At 43.3% G+C, this 24,276-nt stretch overlaps 1 protein-coding gene across 1 annotated transcript in view; it reads left to right on the top strand.

Moving 5' to 3' along the window:
- Window positions 1-6,423: 6,423 nt before the first annotated feature.
- Window positions 6,424-24,276, top strand: part of LOC139575981 (lysyl oxidase homolog 1-like) — a 28,623-nt gene continuing 10,770 nt past the window's right edge. The window contains exons 1-3 of the mRNA XM_071401515.1: window positions 6,424-7,940; window positions 18,470-18,578; window positions 19,746-19,883. Coding sequence (XP_071257616.1) covers window positions 6,830-7,940; window positions 18,470-18,578; window positions 19,746-19,883 — 1,358 coding nt within the window. The 5' untranslated portion in view covers window positions 6,424-6,829. The remainder of the gene's footprint in view (window positions 7,941-18,469; window positions 18,579-19,745; window positions 19,884-24,276) is intronic.

The following is a 24,276-nucleotide window of genomic DNA, read 5'->3' as shown; positions in this document are numbered from 1 at the left end:
GGGGTTTGCAGACAACAGCACACTGAACATCTGTGAGGACGACTCCCAAGGGAACAGCTGTGGATGTCGGGAGCTAATTGAATGGGCCGCTTCATCAAATTTACAGGCTCCATTTGCTTTGGGAAACACATGACAATGGAATTCTCCTATTCTCTTTTCTCTCTCTCTCTCTCTCCCCCCTCCTTTGTCTTTGTTTTTCCCTCTGTTCTTTGGGATTTAGATTTCATGGCCAGTCATCATAACATGGCGTGTTAGCTAACTGTGCTGGTGTTGTGCAAGTGAAACCCACAGTGAGATGAGGAACCACTTACTATGCCAGTCACTCTCCTCGACATTTCCCCGTCCATGAGACTGCTCATTAGTATTGCGGTGCAGTCAGAGCCAGAGTCTGGAGCTCACCTTAGTCATTAGAGAGACCCGCGGGGCTGTTTGTATTATTATCTTTGATTTTGATTTGGTGTTTTGCCGCTGTCCTTCCCTTGAGCCTGTATGTGCCACATGTGTGAAAGGCCACCATCCGATGGAACCCCATCTCAAATGAGCTCTAGGCGCAGAAAATTACATTGGAGGCAGAGGGATGCAGGTCACAATATCTCAATGAGAGGGACAGGAAAACAGTGAGGAGAGAGGAGAGGTGAGGAGAGGATCACCTGTGTATTCCTTCATTTGTCTGTCCAGTGAAATGTTCCACTGTAACATTTGGGGAGCAGATGGGGAAGCGTATTGAGGTCACAACCGATGGGACATTGGTGGAAACCAGAAGGTCAGGGATCCTTTCAATAACATAGTGGCATTGGGAGTGTGGGTGGGAATATGGACATGCCGGTGTTTTTGTGTTTGCACATGTATGTGTGTGTGTGTGTGCATGTGTGTGTCCGTTTGCATGCTTGTGTTCCTGCGTGTGCCTACATGTTTCTCTCATCAACGTGTGTCCCTCCGGTGCCTTTGCATCATAGTAACATGCTCATCAGTACCAAATGAGTCCTGCCACCCTGCCACCCTGACAGCTCTATTCCCTTGAGTAACCTCTGTCTATGTTCAGTCATCAGTCACGTCACAAATGTACAGCACATTAGTGCTAGTACATACGCATTGGGGTCTCCAGAATCTATCAGGGGCAGTAAATAGCCACTCTCTTCCCTCGCTCATCGATGCCCATCTTTCCTATGTCTAGTCTACATCCTCTCCCTCGAGCATCTCTACCCTTCATTGATTCCTGTGACGTGTGGTGCATTCGCAGGGCTCCCCCCACTGACGTTTGTTAGAATATCTGGAGGCCTGATATGCCAAGGAGAGGTTCCCGTCCCGGTTACAGGTAGGGGTCGTGTCCTTTGTGTGCCGTGGTGTGTGTGACAGACGGACACAAAACAACAAGCACCAGGGGCAAGTGGTGCAGGTGGACTGAACCATGTAGTGATTATTGTACACCTGGAGCCCAAGTCAATCCAGTCAGATTGTCCATATTGAATGAACTGGGCCTAAGGCTCTCTCATTAGTTCAGCTAAGAGATTTGTTCCAGCAGCCAGAAAGGGCTTACTTGATTTTGTCTGGTTTGTATGGAAAACCGCAAATCAGATGTTACAAGAAGAACAAAGATAGTTTAAAGAAGTACAAGTAGACCAACACATGCTTTGTCTTGACAGAGAAGCAATCTTCATTTGTGTATCATGTTGTTAATCTGTGTAACATTACCAGGCTGATTTTTGTATGCCTTGATGAAACCGAATGTAATGATTTGTTGATTGAGAGCGTTTGCCTGGTCGTCCTTGTGCTTAATGTAGAGCCAGGAAAACTGTCTGCAGGTGCATCACGCCTTCTCACTGAATGCCAATGGAATGTAATTGAAAACAGTTGGGTTCACTTCAAAGACTACAGCCTCTCATCCAGTACTGTATGACCAAACGATCTTACAATAGCCAGCCTCCCTCAGCTGTATATATTATTGCAGTGGACATGCTGAAGTGAAACTTGGGCTCGTGAGCGGAAGTAACTAAAAAAGGGAGACTACTTTCTTGTGAGCAGGCTAAGATGAAACAGACATTAGTATTATGCTCATCAGGAGTCGTCAAAGGAGCAGTAAAATAAGAAGTACCACCTACCGCTTCTCATTACCGGAATTAAGCCAAAAAGATGGACTTCTTACTTCTCATTTCACAGTAACAATTCTTCAGAAGATTAACGTTCTGAGCTCAAATTCCAGGAGAGACAGGAAAAGAGAGAGGGAGGAGCGGAAGGAGGGAATGAGAGCACTACTGAATGTGATTCCCAACAGACATCATCTGGAGAGTACTGACAGTATTCAAGGCATCTGAATCTATCTAGCGCAGACTTGCGGTGAAAGAGCACACGCTGAGCAAATACTGTAGCTGAATTGAGAGGTACCATTTAAAACATAATGTGACTATGGTAGTACATTTAGTCTAGGGTAATTACATACAACCATGGAACCAACACCATGCAAGAGGACATAGACATTTCACCTAGATCATAAGCTGAGAAAGTGACTATACTGTAGATGTGAGATCGCAGAACAAGAGCATATACTTGTGTCCTGTTATGTGGAGCTCTCTGGGTTGCTCTCTCTCAGTGGGGCACCTGCTCCCTCAGGGTTTCCCCAGCACACAGCCACACAGTCCCTTTAGATCAATGTCTCCTGTCACTGTTCTTCACAAAGTACACAGTGTTTCTACGAGACGTGAGAAGCTGCCACAGCTCAAACCAAATCTCTACGGAATGTATTAAAGATGGGATTTTAGGGCACTTAGAATCAGTCTTGTGGGTTTGCTATCGAAACCAACACGTTTTATTCTGAAAGAGAATCTCCTGGGATTATTCTATAATAAAAAATAATAAAAAACTCTAAACTTAATTTAAGCCTAAAAACTGTAATGATATGAAATTCTGTATGAGTGTGGTAATAAAGGGATAAAAACAACCCAGTGTCCTCGGGGGAAATACTTGTCTTTAAAAACAAAAGCTATGGAGGTAGCATAACTAGGACATGTCACAGAGTCATCAATTGTCTGCCACTACAGGAATCTTGCACTGTTCTTCCATAATGAATTTCATAATTTTATGTCAGCTTAATGGAGATAAAATCCCCGCTAAGGCAGTCCCATGAAGGGTGTTGTGTGGTGATGGGGAGAGCCATGGGAGATGGAGAGATGGATACCTTATGTATGGATCTATCCTCAAATAACCTGTGTAGCTCTGTAGATTGGATGGATAACAGTGGTCTTGGAATGCTCTCCCCCCGGGTGGAAGGAAAATGCTGGATCGTGGAATGATCAGGACAGTGAACTTCCATGCTATATCAACTTCATGGAGTAAGTGGAGAGTAGGATGCATGTCAGAAGGATGCATGTAGATGCATGTCAGCTATATGACTACATAGTTGAACTACATTGCTTTATATAGAATACTGGGAATCCTAGACACTAACTCGGCCCACTGAGGAGGTCCACTAACTCGGAACATGCAAAGATTACCAACCATTAAGTACATTGAACTGAACCTTAACTTGGCTATACTTGATGTTAAAACCTCTTAAGGATCTGCCCCTTTTTTCAATGTTCTCCTAAAATGACATACCCAAATCGAACTACCATCATCTTTAAAATGCAAGAGAAAGGCCATAATGTATTATTCCAGCCCAGGAGCAATTTAGATTGTGGCCACTAGATGGCAGCAGTGTATGTGCAAAGTTTTAGACTGATCCAATGAACCATTGCATTTCTGTTCAACATTTTGTATCAAGACTGCCCAAATGTGCTTAATTGGTTTATTAATACATTTTCAAGTTCATAACTGTGGACTCTCCTCAACAATAGCATTATATTATTTCACTGTAAGATCTACTGTAAATTGGACAGTGCAGTTAGATTAACAAGAATTGAAGCTTTCTGCCAATATCAGATATGTTTATGTCCTGGGAAATGTTCTTGTTACTTACAACCTCATGCTAATCGCATTAGCCTACGTTAGCGCAACCGTCCCGCGGGGTAGTGAGACGAGTGATAATGAAATGACCAGGGCAGTAGCATTCTACACAGTAGAAGAAAGCAACAGAGAATCGGCAGCAATCATCGGTACTACAGTTTTAACAGCGAGAATAAAACCAGATGTATTCTGCCACTGAACTTTGCCATAAATGAGCACTTGTCTCAACAGCAGCATAGCAGTGCCCCTGCTGTTAAATAACATGGTAAATCGAGGGTAATTGCCTCCAACCTGTAATAATTTCCATTGGTGAATGAAAGGTAGTTGACATTTTAACAGCCTGTGATAGCTGCACAAGAAAATAATGATCTGCTCATACCAGGCTATTAGAGATCAACTGTGCTGCAGTCAGGAGTGGGAATAGCAACAGCACGGCTGTGCTCCCTGTTCTGTTCTGTTCAGCAGGTAATCCACTTTGCAAGAAGGCAAAGCATGTGAGAAATGCTAGTGACTCCAACCAACTCTCCGAATGGGGAGATATGTTGAAATTGCCTCCCTGTTTTCTCCTCTGAACTGCTTGCTATCTTGCTACGGTCGTTTTCTGGTCTTGACCTGTTGGATGATCCTAATTCATCAATGACAGAACTATCTAAACTAAGGCCGTACCAAGAATATCTGCTTGACGTGTGTAAGATGCAGTAAAGCATTTCAATACTCAAATGATATCCCCTCTCATCCCTCTTGAGTTTGTGCTGGTTGCTCCATACAGCCTTGAACCACGAAGATTGTGTAGCACTGTAGCAAAGTGGCACCTGGGAATGATTTAGTTCTCTGCTTTGCTGTATACAACATCACAGTATCACATCCATATTGATGCCCTCTACAGGAACCTTGTGGCCCACTCCCTAGAGGAGCTCCTCCTACGTTTCCTCATTAGCGTTGACCACAGGAGGGGTGGCAGGTAACCTAGTGGTTAGAGCGTTGGGCCAGTAACTGAAAGGTTGCTGGATTGAATCCCAGATCTGAGAAGGTAAAAATCTGTCGTTCTGCCCCTGAACAAGGAAGTTAACCCACTGTAGGCCGTCATTGTAAATAACAATTTGTTCTTGACTGACTTGCCTTGTTAAATAAAGGTCACATTTTTTTTAAAGATAGGAGTTTGGAAAGACAGCACAAACCAATCTGGAACCAGGCTAGCTCTTTGCAGGACATTGATCTGACTTTCAAAAAATGTGAAGAAAAACAAAATCAGGTTGTTTTACCGAGTCATGTTTCAAAAGGAGCCGAGCGGAGTTGGCAGATCTCCGCTGATTCATTTAAACCTCTGATCCTGTCTGTGGTGGTGGAATGTTGTCCTTTTGTTGGTCTGTAGCACATTCTGCCCGCTCCCGACAAAAGCATATGCCAACTCAAACACCTTGGAAACCGCTGACTTTGATAACAGGAAGAATATTATATTGTCTCCCTCTCTTTCTCTCTCTCTGTCTCTCTCCCTCCACTCTGTCAAGGCAAGCAGGAACCAGATCTGCTGTTTATCCCCATGTTTGAAATGTGTTTACCTTTCTTTGAGAACAGTTGTGTACTAGTGTGATTACAGCAATACTACACAGGTATAAGAGCAACTTCATATAAAATGTTACCCTACAATATCATTTAAAAGGGGGTACTATTAGGCCAGTGCACACAGTTTGATCTGGGAGCTCTGTATGGGTGTATTGTGCATTGTACTGGCCACAGGGGAGATGCTGGGTGGGTTGCTTAATTGACCTGAACTTCATTGCATAATAGGTCTTGGGGTGGGGGACACTTCACATTTCCAAACATGAGTACAACTACATAGTGGGTGGATTGTTGAGATTAAAAAACAACAAGACTTTCTCTATAACCAGATGGAAAATCCCCTTATATCAGGAAATAAGTATACAGAAGGCAATAATAGTGACTGTTTTCAATGGCCGTTCTGTTTTAAGTATTGAATCAAAGACTATCTGATCCCTCTGTGTTTCTCTGAAAGCTGTCCCTCACACTCTCTCCTCTTCATCAATTCTCCAGTTTAAAGGAACCTGTTGCTCATTGTAACTGAACTGATCTGAGTGAGGAAGACTCTGTTACCAATTCCTTTCTAAAGTTAGTTTTGGTACAAGTTATTTCCCATCTGTACGCAGTTATGAGGTAAAAGGGTTTGCTAGACACCTGTGTGGGTGAATCCAGGCCATGTTCAACGCATCTTTGCTTGTTCAGGATGATGAAAGAATTTGGGCAACGGAAAGTGAGCCGCGATATAAATCTGAATGCCTTTGCAGATGGTGATGTTGACTCTGGAAGCCTTACAGAGCAATTCCTGGCTCCAGAAGTCAGTCCAGGAAACCACTCTAGCACTAGGGCCATGTGGGACCTCTCCTTAAAAAAAAACAAAGTTGAGTGCTTTTTTTCACAGCCCATTGTAAGCAATCAGAGAAGCAAATAGAAGGCTGCAGTCGAGGCACACAGGCAGGCACTCCTCTCCAGAAGGCTGAGTGAGAGCAATGCTCAGTCAACTGACAGTCACAGCGCAGCTAGACAGCCAGGAAGACAGGGCATTCTCTCACAGCACTAACAGACACCAGCACCACCAGCGGGGCCTCTGAAACCCACTCCCCCCCTCCCGGATATGACTGCTCCTGGACACAGACTGATCCTCAGCCTTTCTAGCCAGCTGTAAGGAGCAGCGAATGGACAGAACCACTGGCATATCCTCCTGCTATCCTCTCCACACGCCCACCACGTGCTGCTCCATACCCCTAGAAGAGGATTCATGCTGTGTTGACATAGGGTACAGGTGGTTGGTCGTGTTTGAGCGGCTGTTGCTTGTTTTCTCTGTGTGGTGGTGAGTTGAGGTGTGTTTAGTGTCATGATGATGCTGCCTCTTGTTGTGAAGAGCTTGGTGTGTGTACTACTGAGCTTTGGATGGGCCCAGGCCCAGGACCAGGCTGTGGGGCAGGATGGCGCTGCCACCCCCTGGAGACAAATGATCCAGTGGGAGAACAACGGCCGGAGGTTCAGCCTCCTCAACAGTGGAGCTGAGTACGTCCCTGCCGGAGCACAGGAACAGGAGAGAAGTCACAGAGTGGTGGTGGCTGACTCTCGCCCCCGAATCCCCCGCAGACCACAAGGAGGGAACGTACGCAGGCAGGCCCCCTCCAGGGGAGGCTCGGAGACCGTGAGAGGACAGGCCAGACATCCATTTGGCTTCGGACAGGTGCCCGACAACTGGCGCCAGGGCTCCGTGGGGACAGGCTCCACCAACCCCCGCTTCAGGCCATCCACTGGGTCCTCTTCGTCATCCTCATCATCCTTCTCATCTTCCTACAACATCCCTGTCCAGCCCTACCCGCAATACCCCTTCCCTCAGCAGCCCTACCCCCTGCCCTATGATCCAAGTGTGGTGGAGGGAGCAGGTCGGGGCTACGCGGAGCCACCCTTCCAGAGGGCCACAGGTGGAGGCTATGGTGCTGGTGGTGGAGGATATGGTGCTGGTGGTGGAGGATACGTTGGTGTCGGTGGAGGATACACTGGAGTCGGGTATGGAACTGGTGCTGGTCTGGCACCTGTGGTTCCACGCTCCCCGCAGGACTATGGTGAGGATGGCTACCGTTACTACCAGTCCTATGGCTACGGGCCCAACCCTGCCGTACCTGCCGTGCCTGCTGTGCCAGCACGGGCTGCCCAGCCACCCATCTCAGATGGCCTGGACCGCAGATACACACACAGCCTCTACAATGGAGGAGAGGATCCTGCTGCTGCCCCTGCCGACACAGTGCCCGCTGCCCCGGACAGGACAGCGGGTGGCGCTCAGCCTCCAGTACGAAGCCCCCAGTACGAGCAGTTCCCCCCGTTCGGTAGGCCCCAGGTGCAGCCACAGCCTCCTTTCCTCCAGCCTGTGGTGCCAGGAAGAAACCCCAACATGGCCGTGGAGAACCCCAGCGTCAACGTCGGGAGTGTCTACCGGCCGGAACAGAGAGGTATGCGCAATGTACATGCACAAAGTCATTTAGTTCAACGTCTTATGTCCTATAACAAAGCCAGCTCTTTGTCCACTGTCCAACCAGATGTTTTAAATCATCAGAATGTACAGTATTTCGTTTTGAGAGTATGAAAGTTTATCTGTATGTGGTCCTAAAGAAACTAGAGAGATTCGTCATCTTCTTTTTAGTGAACTTTATAGACTGTTTGATGTGAGCAGTACAAGACAGTCATGCAAACCACAAAGGAACCACCAGATCCTAATGGTAGTGCACATGTTGAAGGAGAGAAAACAAGAATGGAATGTGGTTCCTCTCCTCTGCTCCTCTGCTGCTTCCTGACAGCGGTGGACAGTGTGAGCCCAGGGGTAGCAGAACCCTTACCACCTGTCTCCCCAGCTATGTGCCTCTGCAGCTGGAGAAGTACACTGTTTCTAGAGGTCTTTCATTTCACATCTCTCAGGCCCAAAACACAGTACATGGAAATCCCTTTAAATGACCAGAATAGCATTGTTATTTACTGGCTCAAGTCTTTCAATTCCAATTTGCCAAACAAAAGCAAACTGTACTGAAGGACGGTTTATCTTTTCCCACTCACAGGGGTTATTGAAACCAGGTGTTGAGAAAGGCCTGCCAATGTGGTGAGCGCACACACAGGGCTCACTGTGTCATAGCTTGGAGAGTAATAGTCTGCTGAAAATGGCTTGGCTCTTGGGGAGACCTGGATGCAGAACTTGGGAATAGAGGTGACCTCGGTGTTGGGGCTGGCTGGAGGAGGGTGACTGGGGCCTGGGTGAGTGGGATGGGAGAGAGGGGGGTGCTGCCTGTACCACTCCAAGGGGGAGAGAGAGAGAGAGAGAGAGAGAGAGAGAGAGAGAGAGAGAGAGAGAGAGAGAGAGAGAGAGAGAGAGAGAGAGAGAGAGAGAGAGAGAGAGAGAGAGAGAGAGAGAGAGACGAGAGAGAGAGAGAGAGAGAGAGAGGGGAGAGAGAGAGAGAGAGAGAGAGAGAGAGAGAGAGAGAGAGAGAGAGAGAGAGAGAGAGAGAGAGAGAGAGAGAGAGAGAGAGAGAGAGAGAGAGAGAGACGGGGAGAGAGAGAGAGACGGGGAGAGACGTGGAAGTGGAAAGTCCCAGTAACACATGGGGTCCATTGCCTCAGGAAATCAAACAAATATTTAGTATGAGCTGAGGTGAAGAGGGAGGGAGCATCAATGAGCTGCTCTTAGACATGCAGCGGCCCAGCCAAAAGGCCCAGGACTTGTTTCGTAATTAAAAACACACCATTTCTTGAAAACCATGGGTAATTGATAGACTCTGTTCTGAGAGCCAATCACAGGGCTGGGTTAGGGAGCAGGGTGAGGGTAGGGGGTGGACACTGACTTTATTATTGGAACCCAAAGTTGGCAATGTGGAAAACATTTATTTAGAGTAACTGAAGCCCTGTGGCGAAAAGTGACGCAATTGCCAACACGTGTGTGGCCGTTTTCTCTGTTCTAGCTGCTAGGAGCCTCCATGGCCTGAGGGGCTGGGACATCAGATGGGATCCTCTCCTCTGGTTGGGAGCATGGAAGATTGACTTACACATATCTCTATTCCTCTGCCTGGCCTGGCTGTGCATCAGGCTCTTTAATGTGCCATGTGCTTCAGTTCCATAACTCAGTCTCTCTCATTAAGACACTGGAATGTGGAAGCATTCTTCTCTGTCCTAGACGCAGCCAACATGTGTGCAGATGCCTCAGCTTTCTCACACGCCATTTAATCAATGTGATAGAAGTTCTTCCAATGGGCTGACAGTCAATAGAAGCATACGCAGGCTGCAAGGGATTCCAATTGAACTGACATACCTTCAAATGTGGAGACCGGTTTGCTTTGTTCCCACTCAAATGAATACAAGGACTCAAATCAAAGAGAGATTAGATACAGAAGTATTGAGGGTCACATTTTATTTGGATAGTCTGGCTAGTCCATCTGTAGATGCTCTATGTATGGTCATACTATCAACAAACTATCTGTTGATTAGCAATCTGTTGATAAGCAACATTAGGGCAAGGGCTAGGGTTAGGGTAAGGGTAAGGGTTAAGTTTAGGGTTAGGGTTAGTAGATAGTTATTTGAAATGTTGGTGATAGTCTGTAGAGCATCTACATATGGACTATCCAAACAACTCCACTGGCCACAGACATCAGTTCAATGTCTAGTTTTGATTTATATTTGGTTGAGTTGTTAACTAATGTGAAACAACGTAGATTCAACTAGTTTTTGCCCGGTGGGAAGTGTTACTGTATTGAGTTATCAATAGAGATAAGTAGTAACTTGTCTTGTTTATTGCCAAATGGCCTTAATGGGAACAAGATACAATGAGGTGGTGGAAAGAACCTGTGTTGGTGTGTTGCAATAGGCTCGGACTTGTCTTGTTCACGTAGTGCTGTGACTGCAACCGTCACAGACTATTATATAGTGCAATATTTGTATTGCACTCTATTCTCTCACCACTCTTAAGCTCTCACGTATTCTCACATGCACCCACTATAATGAAAGAGCTGTTCTCAAAAAGAAATGACATGCCATTGACTTAGCAAAAGGGATGAGTTTGCATGTTGTGTATTGTACACTTTCAGGGAAAGACATTATTAAAGAAATGGCAAAATCCAACATATTTTCTCTAGTGCCCCATTTAGAATATGATACAGTATGTAGCCTTGTCAAATGCTTTCGAGGGCTGATCAGCTTTTGGTTCAGACACACTTTATCCTTCTGAAAAATACCCAATTTCCAGTTTCCGGAGATTAGGGGGCCAGAGAACAAAGGCCTTGCCGAAAGAAGAGGGAGAAGAGTCCACTGCTGGATGGAAAACCTCTGCATTTCACACAAGCCTTACAGTGTTTACATGGTCTGCCCCAGGAAGCTTCCCGTGGCCTGTAAGTCTGCTTCAGAGAGAGATGACAAATAGGATGTGTACACAGTGCTGGGAAAGACAGAACCCTCACTTGAACCTGTGTCTAAACTGGGGAAGGCTCACCTGGACGTTAAACAGGCAGAGGAGATAGGAAGCTTTCTCTGTAGAATTCCTATAAACAAATTGTATCCAAGGCCTGCTGTAAACAACAGTAACGAGTGGGAATAGAAAAGCACAACGCTAAATATCATATCCCCATATGCCTTCAGTTGTTTTACTGTTTTGTCAATTTTACTGGAACCAAAATGAAGCAGATGGTAGTTTCTTTTGAATGGTACCAGAGGTCAAAACTTGGGATTGACTTTATGTTGCTCCAACTGGTTCATATTTAAGTGGATGTCTGGCCTTTGAGGTTGAGGTAAAGGGGGAGGGAAGGGGGTGGTGATAAGGTATCCCAGTGACCCTTTCTGGCATGCCCTTTACTGGAAATGGGACACACATTAGCTCTGACAACGCAGGCCTGCTTTTTTATTTATTCTTCTGTTTCTCTGACAGAGTCGATCACTGGCCCAGTTTAGGAACAGCGGGGTGTGAGATCATTGTTGTTTTACCTAGTGTGCTTCTCTCTCTCTCTCTCTCTCTCTCTCTCTCTCTCTCTCTCTCTCTCTCTCTCTCTCTCTCTCTCTCTCTCTCTCTCTCTCTCTCTCTCTCTCTCTATCCCTCCATCTCTCACATTTTCTTGCATACACGTGAAATATCTTTCAATTTTTGATTACTAGGAGCCTACAACAAATATGAAATATAAACTTTGGATACTGTAGCAGAACATAATTGTCTAGTATTCTGGTGAAGTCGACTTTCTAATGCTTAGCATTATCCCCTCCAGATATGAATAGTCTGAATGTATTTTTCATGCCAAAGGTTAACATGGAATGACAGGTTCATATTAGGATTAGTGTCGTGAAACATCACATCATATTAGGAAAGCCCCAGCCTCTTAGCATAATTTCTCCCTGTGTGTGTACCAACCATGTTTTCACTTTCACATTCAGATTCTAGGGAAGAATTTTTGAAAGAATGAATGACTCATTCATGTATACTCATTTTATTTTTCTTGGCATGATTAGCTTTTTTCTATACACTAAGATCGGAATCTATAGTGACCTAGAGGGAGGGAGTACTAATTCTGCTAAGATGATCATCAGGAATGTACTGTAATTAGTGATTCCTGACTACTGACCACAGGACCCTTATTTCCACCTATCTGAATGTGCTGCCATATGTAACTTGTGGTCGTAAGTCTACACAACATTTTAGGTCCCTCTTTAAATGACGTTCAGCTTCTAAAGGCTTCATAAGCGCTACATGAAATGATCACCAATGTCAACTGTGACATAACCCACTATGTCGAATATGTGACTCACCACCTGGATTCGGTCTTATGTAGCAAAATTTGAAATCGTGTTTTTGACATTATATAAAAGTGGAGACTCTGGCTTTCTAGGCAGAGATGCAAAGAAAAAGCCATATCTTAGAGTGGCAAATAAAAAGAAAAGATTAAGATGGGAAAAAGAACAAAGACACTGGACAGAGGAAGGCCAGCATCCCGGAGTCGCCTCTTCACTGTTGACGTTGAGACTGGTGTTTTGCGGGTACTATTTATGGAGGCTACCAGTTGAGGACTTGTGAGGCATCTGTTTCTCAAACTAGACACTCTAATGTACTTGTTCTCTTGCTCATTTGTGCACCGGGGCCTCCCACTTCTCTTTCTATTCTGGTTAGTGCCAGTTTGCGTTGTTCTGTGAAGGGAGTAGTACACAGCGTTGTCTGAGATCTTCAGTTTCTTGGCAATTTCTTTCATGGAATAGCATTCATTTCTCAGAACAAGAATAGACTGACGAGTTTCAGAAGAAAGTGCTTTGTTTCTGGACATTTTGAGCCTGTAATTGAACCCACAAATGCTGATGATCCAGATATTCAACTAGTCTAAAGAAGGCCAGTTTTATTGCTTCTTTAATCAGCACAACAGTTTTCAGCTGTGTTAACATAATTGCAAAAGGGTTTTCTTATGATCAATTAGCCTTTTAAAATGATGAACTTGGATTAGCTAACACAACGTGCCACTGGAACACAGGAGTGACGGTTGCTGATAATGGGCCTCTGTACGCCTATGTAGATATTCCGTAAAAAATCTGTCGTTTTCACCTACAAAGTCATTTACAACATACAACAACATCTACACTGTACTTCTGATCAATTTGATGTTATTTTAATAGACCAAAAATCTGCTTTTCTTTCAAAATAAAGGACATTTCTAAGTGACCCCAAACTTTTGAACGTTGGTGTATATTTACAAAAAAAATATATGGGGGAATGGAAATGATGCAGACAATTACATTGATGGAAGCCACAATCTATCTGCAATATTAAACTGATTTACCCTCTAAAATCATAGTCGCACATGCCATGTAGATCCCATAGGCCTATATGTTTTGTATCATAAGGTTTGAATCACAACTAAAGTGGCAAAATAACTTCTTAAAATTAAGCACATTAATTTGCTTTATAACCGGTGTATAGCCTAGCTGGCATACATAGGCAGCGCGTGAGTTTCAAGTTTGGGGAAGATAATTTTCACCATAAAAATGCACCTTTATAATAAAGAATTATGTGCATAATTGAATTTGCGGTCACTTTTGAGAATGGTGTTTTTCCCGCTAATTGATAACATTTTGGAACTATAGCCTACTGCTATGTCACATTGCTGTGCTTATAATGTGAAAAAATAATCGAATAGTTTATCAACATTTTAATCTACAGTAAACTACAGTTGCATCAGCCTCATTTCTTTAAAAAAAATGATGCGAGTGGTTGTATTAATGTGGGATCTATCGCATCCCACAACTGTCCCAGACTATGTTTGACATTTTTATTTCTCGCACATAAGGACAAGTTGACCAATAGAATAGGTCAACTTTTATACTATGGGGGATAGTAGTGACATAGGCTAGTGCTTTGCTGTTCGTTAGGCCTACTCATCTTGTTGGCTGACGAAAAGTAAATGTGGATAGTTATTCCAATATCTTCAATATTCGCCTCAGAATTCAATAAGAAGGACGCGCAGTTGCGTCCCCAATGTGTCTGTCTTCACTTGTAGCCTACAGGTGCTGAGATGCCTGGGGGAAGAAACAGATCACGTGACGGGCATTGGTTAATAAGAATTGAGATATCTGAGAGAGCCATGGTAGTGAGAGGTGCTTCGGAGCACGCAGCCGGGTGATGGGAATTATAATTATTATTTTCAGCCCAAGGGCACAACGGCCGCAGGCCAAAAAGGCATGGATTTTTTTAGGGGGAAATTTGAGGCATTATCAAGTGCTTGTCAAATTATGAATGAGAGACTGATCGTCCGGGTTAGGGGAGAATTTGGCCAGGGGGGCTTTACTTGGCTCATTGTGCTCTAGCGACTCCTTGTGTGCGTCGGGCCCTTGCAGGCTGACCTCATCGTCAGTTGAACAGTGTACTCTCCGACACATTGGTGCGGGTGGGTGTTAGGATGTGTGGTTTGGCGGGTCATGTTTCAGAGTACGCATGACTTGACCTTCGCCTCCCGAGCCCGTTGGGAAGTTGCAGCGATGAGACAAGATTGAAATTGGTGGAAAAAATGGGGTACATAACAAAAAAAAATCTAACATGTAGCCCAATGTTTGTATCACAACTAAAGTTGCATAATTAACTCTAAATTAAGCATATAGGAGGACTTGTTTATTTGTTAACCACTCAACACAGAATAGGGAATGTGTGCACTCCCTCCGAAATAATTTGGAGAAAATATCCTTTCTATTTTATGTTCAACTGTATTCTTCATACTATAAAATAATATAAAATAATGCAATGGGATTCTAAGCAAATCTTGTCTGCTAAATGTATTTTTTTATTTTTTTATTTCACCTTTATTTAACCAGGTGGGCCAGTTGAGAACCAATTCTCATTTACAACTGCGACCTGGCCAAGATAAAGCAAAGCAGTGCGACAAAAACAACAACACAGAGTTACACATAAACAAATGTACAGTCAATAACACAATAAAATATAAAAATATACAAATCTATGTATAGTATGTGCAAATGTAGAAGAGTATGGAGGTAGGCAATAAATAGGTCATAGAGGCAAAATAATTACAATTTAGCATTAATACTGCAGTGATAGATGTGCAGATGATGTTGTGCAAGTAGAGATACTGGGGTGCAAAAGAGCAAGAGGGTGAGTAATAATATGGGGATGAGGTAGTTGGGTGTGCTATTTACAGATTGGCTGTGTACAGGTACAGTGATCGGTAAGCTGCTCTGACAGCTGATGCTTAAAGTTAGAGAGGGAGATATAAGACTCCAGCTTCAGAGATTTTTGCAATTCGTTCCAGTTATTGGCAGCAGAGAACTGGAAGGAAAGGCGGCCAAAGAAAGTGTTGGCTTTGGGGATGACCAGTGCAATATACCTGCTGGAGCGCGTGCTACGGGTGGATGTTATTATGGTGACCAGTGAGCTGAGATAAGGCAGGGCTTTACCTAGCAAAGACTTATAGATGACTTGGAGCCAGTGGGTTTGGCGACGGATATGTAGTGAGGAGCTAGTGCAGCCCACAGCCATATGGCATAGCCAGATCAGGGCCTAACATAAGGAGAGCTCAGAATATGCAATTGTGTTTTTCTGAAATAGAATATCATGTTTCCTTAGACTTGTCTAAAATAAATAATGGATTTATTGTGATGGTGTAGACTATTCTTATATGGATTTATTGACTTTTTAAAATGTAGATGTTTTAAAGCTCTGCGTCAGTGGCTTGTATGCTATGCGTGGAAGCCAGGAGATGCTAATATGTTCATGGTAATTAACTCTAAATGGGAAGGAAGATGGAAAACTATATTCACTTTGTAATATTACTATCATGACGAGACTATGAGACGTGGCTGTATCTAGGGGGATTTGTATTTTGCTGAGCCTGCTAGCTAGCTACATTTCGGCTAGCTAGCAAATCCTGTGAAGTCACCAAAATTATTTTAAATAACAATTGAGGTAGCTATAGTATGTAATCTAACTCAACACTTAACTACTACAAACTCATTTAAATTACAATAAATAAAGATTAACTTACTTGTTTTTCACTGTCCAACCACAGCACAAGTGGGCATTTAAACTCATCACATGATCAGCGTCTCGTCGGCAACACTAAAAAAGTACTTCCGTGTCATGGAATTTCAGATTTTTAAAAATAAATGTGCCCAACGTAATAGCAGAAAAGTGTCAATAACCATTAATGAGATATGAACAATAATTGTCTAAACATTAACAATGACTCATATTTTTCATATTTAAGTGACATTTGCATTAAATTTGGGTTTTAAAATATGTTCCAAGGTCAAATAAATGCCCCCAATATGAATCACTGTATATGGAATACGCATGGGCTTAGTATTGTAGGGAATACTCAGTAGGGTCTCTAGAATGTATAGATGGTGTCATTTCATGGGGCTCTGAATAATACGGTGTTCCTGGCCTTTTACTCAACCAATTCCATTGGCGCCCGAATCACATTACATGTGCGCTTACTTCACTACAGAAAATCCGCAAATCAAACAACAGTGCAGGGCATGCTCATTGAATTAAATGTCAACAACATTCAAAAATCTTAGTTTCTTAGATTTTTTCCAGACCTCAAAAGTCATCCCTTAATGTGGTTTAAAACTTCTTAGTGATCCCTTCGCGCGCCAATCCCGTTAACGGGATTGATTTGACAACACCCAGCGAAATAGCAGCGCGCCAAATTCAAAAACAGAAAACTCATAATAATAATTAATAAATCATACAAGTGTTTAAAGATGAACTTCTTGTTAATCCAGCCACAGTGTCAGATTTCAAAAAGGCTTTACAGCGAAAGCAAACCATGCTATTATCTGAGGACAGCACCCCATCAAACATACACATAGAAATCATAATTCAACCCGCCAGGCACAACACCAAGTCAGAAATAACATATAATGCATACCTTACCTTTGAAAATCTTCTTCTGTTGGCACTCCAATATGTCCATTAAACATCACAAATGGTCCTTTTGTTTGATTAATTCTGTCGTTATATCCCCAAAATGTCAATTTATTTGGCGCGTTTGATTCTGAAAATACACCGGTTCCAACTCGCACAACATGACAAAGTATCTAATAAGTTACCTGTAAACTTGATCCAGACATTTCAAACAACTTTCCTAATACAACTTTAGGTATTTTTTAACGTAAATAATCGATACAATTTAAGATGGGATAAACTGCGTTCAATAGCAGATAAAAACAAAGTGGAGCGAGCTTTCAGGTCACGAGCCTCTAACAAACTGTACACTTCACTCGACCCTCGTTCTGAACTGCCCTACTTCTTAATTTCTCAAAGGAAAAACATCAACCAATTTCTAAAGACTGTTGACATCCAGTGGAAGCGATAGGAACTGCAAGCAAGTGCCTTAGAAATCTAGATCCCCATAGAAAACCCATTGAAAAGAGAGTGACCTCAAAAAATAAAATTCCTGGATGGTTTGTCCTCAGTGTTTTGCCTGCCAAATAAGTTCTGTTATACTCACAGACATCATTCAAACAGTTTTAGAAACTTTCTATCCAAATCTAATAATAATATGCATATCCTAGCTTCTGGGCCTGAGTAGCAGGCATTTTACTTTGGGCACACGTTTCATCCGGACGTGAAAATAGTGCCCCCTAGCCTTAAGAAGTTTTAAGCATTGTTGTGAACACAGAAAATCCAATTTGGTTGTTTTTCTATTTAAAAAGTGTGAAAAAGGCCCTACCAATGTGTTTTGCTGTGCATGACTGCACATTAGAGTGTGTTTCATTCTGCAACACAGCATTTTGGAGGAAGTTGAGTTCAGGTCCAATATTGACTCTGCACCCAAGAGGGAAAGAGGTTGGGCCATCCTAGAAATGTTTTAGTGAATTAATATAGAACATTTAGCAGACGGTTTTATCCAAAGCGACTTACAGTCATGCATGAATAAATGTTTACGTATGGGTCGTCCTGGGAATCAAACCCAATAGCCTGCCGTTGCGATGCTCATGACAGGGTTATAAATGCTTTGTGAAGCCTCAATTTAATATGATTTATAAGGCCTTTATTAAGCGGTGCTTATACCACCCTTTATAAAGCGCAGGTTTATGTCATATTTGACATAGTGGGTTGTGTCACATTTGACATTGGTGGTTATGTCACACAGTTATGCCACATTTATGAACCATTGATAAAGCATGACATACGGTTATAGATGATTTGTAACACATTTTTATGAAGGCTTTATAAGCTGCATGTCATTTAAGGCAGGACCTTCTACTGCATCTGTATCAAAGTCCTTACAATAACACGATGCAGGGGAATTAAATATAGCTGATAAATAGGTGTAAAGCTGTGCTGTTTTATTTGAGGAATGACCCCACTGGTCGGTGCACCACATCAATACTCTATATTCTGTCAAGGGATGATGCAGACCTGTTAAAGTTGACATTGGCATCAAGGTGCTGGTACTAACATGATTGAATCAATTGCTGTTGAAGGATACTATGTGTTGAGCCAAGTGTATTGTTCTAGGTTTGCCAGACCTGGTTCCTGATCCAAACTATGTGCAGGCCTCCACGTATATCCAGAGGGCTCACATGTACTCTCTCCGTTGTGCTGCCGAGGAGAAATGCTTGGCAAGGTAAGAGACCATTTTAAACCTTTTAAGTGTTTTAATAAGTGTCTGTATTTGCTTTGGATGAGGAGAACACACATAATGTTGTTAGTAGTCACTCTGCACACTTTAATGGCATGAAAAATTATCACCAGTTTTTGTAAGCCAGTATACACATTCTGATGAACAATCAGTCTCCTCCAGTTAGAACAGATTGAAAGATTCCATGTGCCTATCGGTGAATATTCTCATTTAATGTCTCAGCACCGGACTGTTATATCTACCTGCTTAGTAAAGTTACTCCTTATCTAATTTGCAGTATATAAAGTTTGGAACACAGTTCACAGTGCAACATCAATAACCTAAAATCTGGTCACCTATGCCTGTCACTAAGGCTGCATTTACACAATTCAGATATGTTGCCACTAATTGGTCTTTTGACCAATCAGATCATATCTTTTCCCAATAATTGGGTAAAAGATCAAATATGAGCTGCCTGTGTAAACACAGCCTAAAGCTTGTCTATCTAACCTGGCGTGTCCGTAAATGGTTCTCTGAGTGGTTTGGTCTGCAGTCGCAGCACACATAATGGGCCTCTGACTTTGGCCCCAGGGTTAGATGGGTACGGTACAATTGCCCAGGCTGCAGAGCATTTAAATGATGGCGATGAACTTTGTTGTCCCACTGCCTCTCCTGGTTGCCCTCCTTCCCATCTCAAGCACAGCCATTCCTCGAAGCCCTCTCATATCCTGTCTGTGTTATCAGCAATCATGGACAGATGGCCTTGTATAGTGTGCTATACACTCCAATGTCAACAACAATTACAAAGATATTTACTGATACTTTGGAATGCAGGTTAATATTAAAACAATTCGAAAACATGTGTTCATACTAGAACTCTCTACACAGTGTATGCCTGTCCACTACAAATATTTCCTTGCAACAAGACTGAAAAGGTGTGCAGTAGGCTATGGAGATTAATCACAGTAATCTGTAATGTGAATTATTTATTTATCATATTCCTTCCCTGTAGCTTTTCCAGGCCCGCTCAATTCTGTCTAGTTGCAAGAACACATTGTGAGCCTGAGGTATCAGAAACCCACCGGGACAACCATTGGGAGACTAGTTCTCTGTAGCCATCTGTACTTTCCTTCACTCATTGCTATTTCATACTTTGTGTTTGTCTCCCCACAGCACTGCCTACAGCGCTGAGACTACAGACTATGACATCAGAGTCCTGCTTCGCTTCCCACAGAGGGTTAAGAACCAGGGGACGGCTGACTTCATGCCCAACCGACCCCGACACACCTGGGAGTGGCACAGCTGCCATCAGTGAGTAACCAGTGTCTCCCCAAACCCTTATATGCTATTGGTTTATGATACTTAAATCAAATCAAATTGTATTTCTCACATGCGCCGAATACAACAGGTGTAGACCTTACAGGGAAATGTTTACTTACAAGCCCTTACCCGACAATGCAGTTTGAAGAAAAAATTGAAAATAAAAGTAATAAATAATTCAAGAGCAGCAGTAAAAATAACAATAGCGAGGCTATATAAAGGGGATACCGGTACAGAGTCAGTGTGCGGGAGCACCGGTTAGTCGAGGTAATTGAGGTAATATATGTTAGCCATTTGGTTCGATGTTCTGGAGTCTTATGGCTTGGGGGTAGAAGCTGTTTAGAAGCGTCTTGGACCTAGACTTGGCACTCCGGTACCGCTTGCCATGCGGTAGCAGAGAGAACAGTCTATGACTAGGGTGTCTGGAGTCTTTGACAATTTTTAGGGTCTTCCTCTGACACCGTCTGGTATAGAGGTCCTGGATGGCAGGAAGCTTGTCCCCAGTGATGTACTGGGCCGTACGCATTACACTCTGTAGTGCCTTGTGGTCGGAGGCCGAGCAGTTGCCATACAACGCAGTATTGCAACCCGTCAGGATGCGCTCGATGGTGCAGCTATAGAACCTATTTGAGGATCTGAGGACCCATGCCAAATCTTTTCAGTCTCCTAAGGGGGAATATATTTTGTCATGCCCTCTTCACAACTGTCTTGGTGTGCTTGGACCATGATAGTTTGTTGGTGATGTGGACGCCAAGGACCTTGAAGCTCTCTACATGCTCCATGACAGCCCCGTCGATGAGAATGAGGGCTTGCTCGGACCTTTTCCTGTAGTCCACAATCATCTCCTTGGTCTTGAAAACGTTGAGGGAGAGATTGTTGTCCTTGCACCACACGGTCCTTAGCTTAGTGAAGAGCTTTGAGGGCACTATGGTGTTGAACGCTGAGCTGTAGTCAGTGAATAGCATTCTCACATAGATGTTCCTTTTGTCCAGGTGTGAAAGTGTAGTGTGGATCAGTTGGGGCGGTATGCAAATTGGAGTGGGTCTCGGGTTTCTGGGATAATGGTGTTGATGTGAGCCATGAGCAGCTTTCAAAGCACTTCATGGCTACAGACATGTGTACTACGTGTCGGTAGTCATTTAGGCAGGTTACCTTAGTGTTCTTGGGCACAGGGACTATGGTGGTCCACTTGAAAGATGTTGGTATTACATACTCAGACAGGGAGAAGTTGAAAATGTCAGTGAAGACACTTGCCAGTTGGTCAGCGCATGCTCGGATTACACGTCCTGGTAATCCGTCTGGCCCTGCAGCCTTGTGAATGTTGACCTGTTTAAAGGTCTTACTCACATCGGCTGCGGAGAGCGTGATCACACAGTCGTCCGGAACAGCTGATTCTCTCATGCATTTTTCAGTTACTTGCCTCGAAGCGAGCATAGAAGTTATTTAGCTGTGCTTCCCTTTGTAGTCTGTAATAGCTTGCAGGCCCTGCCACATCCGACGAACGTCGGAGCCGGTGTAGTACGATACAATCTTAGTCCTGTATTGACGCTTTGCCTGTTTGATGGTTCGTCGGTGAGCATAGTGGGATTTCTTATAAGCTTCTGGGTTAGAGTCCCGCTCTTTGAAAGCGGCAGCTCTACCCTTTAGCTCAGTGCGAATGTTGCCTGTAATCCATGGCTTCTGGTTGGGGTACGTACATACAGTCACTGTGGGGACGACGTCCTCGATGCACTTATTGATGAAGCCAGTGACTGATGTGGTGTATTCCTCAATGTCATCAGAAGAATCCTGGAACATATTCCAGTCTGTGATAGCAAAACAGTCCTGTAGTTTAGCATCTGTTTCATCTGACCACTTTTTTATAGACCGAGTCACGGGTGCTTCCTGCTTTCATTTTTGCTTGTAAGCAGGGATCGAGAGGATAGAATTAGGGTCCGATTTTCCAAATGGATGGCGAGGGAGAGCTTTGTACGCGTCTCTGTGTGTGGAGTAAAGCTGGTCTAGAATTTTTTTCTCTCTCGTTGCACATTTATCATGCTGATAGAAATGAGGTAAAACTGATTTAAGCTTCCCTGAATTAAATTCCCCGGCCACTAAGAGCGTCGCCTCTTGATGAGCATTTATCCTGTTTGCTTATGGCGGTATACAGCTCATTGAGTGCGGTTTTAGTGCCAGCATCGGTCTGTGGTGTTGTGTAGACAGCTATGAAAAATACAGATGAAAACTCTCTAGGTAGAAGCCACTACAGCTTATCATGAGATACTCTACCTCAGGCGAGTAAAACCTCGAGACTTCCTTAGATATCGTGCACCAGCTGTTGTTTACAACTATTCATAGAGTGCCACCCCTTGTCTTACCAGAGGCCGCTTTTCTATCCTGCCGGTACAGTGTATAACCCGTCAGCTATTCATGTCGGTTATTCATGTTATTCATGTCGGTGAAACATAAGATATTACAGTTTTTAATGTACCGTTGGTAGGATATACGTGCTTTTAGTTTGTCCATTTTATTATCCAGCAATTGTACGTTGGCCAATGGTACCAATGGCAAAGGCAGATTAGCCACTCGTTGACAGATCCTCACAAGGCACCCCGATCTCCTTCCTCGAAACCTCAGTCTCTTTCTCTTGCGAATGACGGGGATGAGGGCCTGTTCGGGTGTCTGGAGTAAATCCCTCTCTTCCGACTCATTAAAGAAAAATGATTTGTCTAATTCGAGGTGAGTAATCTCTGTTCTGATGTCAAGAAGCTCTTTTCGGTCATAAGAGACGATAGCAGCAACATTATGTATAAAATAAGTTGCAAACAATGCGAAAAAACAAACAAAATAGCACGATTGGTTAAAGAGGCCATAAAACGGCAGCCATCCTTTCCGTTGCCATTGTACACAACCTTGCTATGCTAAAAACTGTAAGATCCTTGCTCTACAGGGTTAATCAGATTTGCTGTTTCACGTGACATTAACAGTTGTCTGTTTAGCTCATTCGTTTTCAATTAGTTTGGTTCGCTGAGTTCAGTGCGTTCACATTTGCTCTTTTTGGTGAAATATGACTTTACTTAATACAGTATGTCATGACATCACTGATATGTTTGGAAACCCTCTGCCCTGCCCTTCCTCTATAACCTTGCATTCCACAATGATTTTGTTGGTCACAGTATGTCTGGGTTCATTGGGTTTGTGCAACAAGTCTCAGGCTGTACTTACTGTCCTCAGCTCTATGGAATGTTGACTGCCCATTAGCAGATTGGCAATGTTGCCTGCTGACATCACTGTTCGTTTATACATTGGTTTCCAGGGCGGGAGTTAGCCAATGCAACAGCTTGATTTGACTGGCCAATGGAAATGGGAATAGAATCCATAAATGTTCCTGTCAATCTCTGCCCTGGCATCATAGCGTCAGCCGTCATCGTTCTGATATTATATGATGACATGATTTTGTGTTAGTGGAACAGCACAGAACTCCTCGTCTCCCGAGTGGCACAGCGTTCTAAGGCACTGCATCTCAGTGCAAGAGGCGTCACTGCAGTACCTGGTTCAAATCCAGGCTGCATCACATCTGGCCAGGATTGCGAGTTCCATAGGGTGGTGCACAATTGGCCCAGCGTCAGCTGGGGTAGGCCATCATTGTAAATAAGAATTTGTTCTTAACTGACTTGTCTGGTTAAATAAATATAACGAACACAGTAACAAGTGTGCTTGTTTTGAGAAAACGAACACTCTTTGTCAAATCAACTTTACTGTCCTACATTTTGCAACCCCAATGGAATATTTGAATACAATGTGTAGTCAGAGTATGCCCCCTTAATCCATCCATATGTTCATTTGTGTATTGAGCAAATGTTGTATGGTACAGAAAGTTTAGGATAAAACCTTAGAATCGTGTTTTATGGAGACAAACAGATAGTATGAACTCTGTTTAATTTAAATACAGTGTGCATCATTAGATTCAGATTTCTCTATTAAGAATTATGTACATCTCAATATTACATTTCTGTCCATTTACACAATAGAGTGATCAATAATGATCAAACAGTACAACAGATGTACACAGTTAAAATCCGGATGACGTACAGTGCCTTCGGAAAGTATTCAGACCCCTTGACTTTTTTCACATTTTGTTACGTTACAGCATTATCCTAAAATTGATTTTAGGATCATCTATCTGCACACAATCTACACACAATACCCCATAATGACAAAGCAAAAACAGTTTTTTAGAAATTTTTATTTATTAAAATGTCTAATTTATTATTTTTCTAAAACTAAATAATAAAATAAAAAACAGAAATATCATATTTACATAAGTATTCAGATCCTTTACTCAGTACTTTGTTGAAGCACCTTAGGCAGCAATTACAGCCTCGGGTCTTCTTGGGTATGACAC

Source organism: Salvelinus alpinus, chromosome 5, assembly GCF_045679555.1.
Source record: "Salvelinus alpinus chromosome 5, SLU_Salpinus.1, whole genome shotgun sequence".
In the NCBI taxonomy this organism is placed as follows: domain Eukaryota; kingdom Metazoa; phylum Chordata; class Actinopteri; order Salmoniformes; family Salmonidae; genus Salvelinus; species Salvelinus alpinus.
The sequence above is the reverse complement of the archived record's forward strand: the minus strand, read 5'-3'. Positions and strand labels throughout refer to the sequence as shown.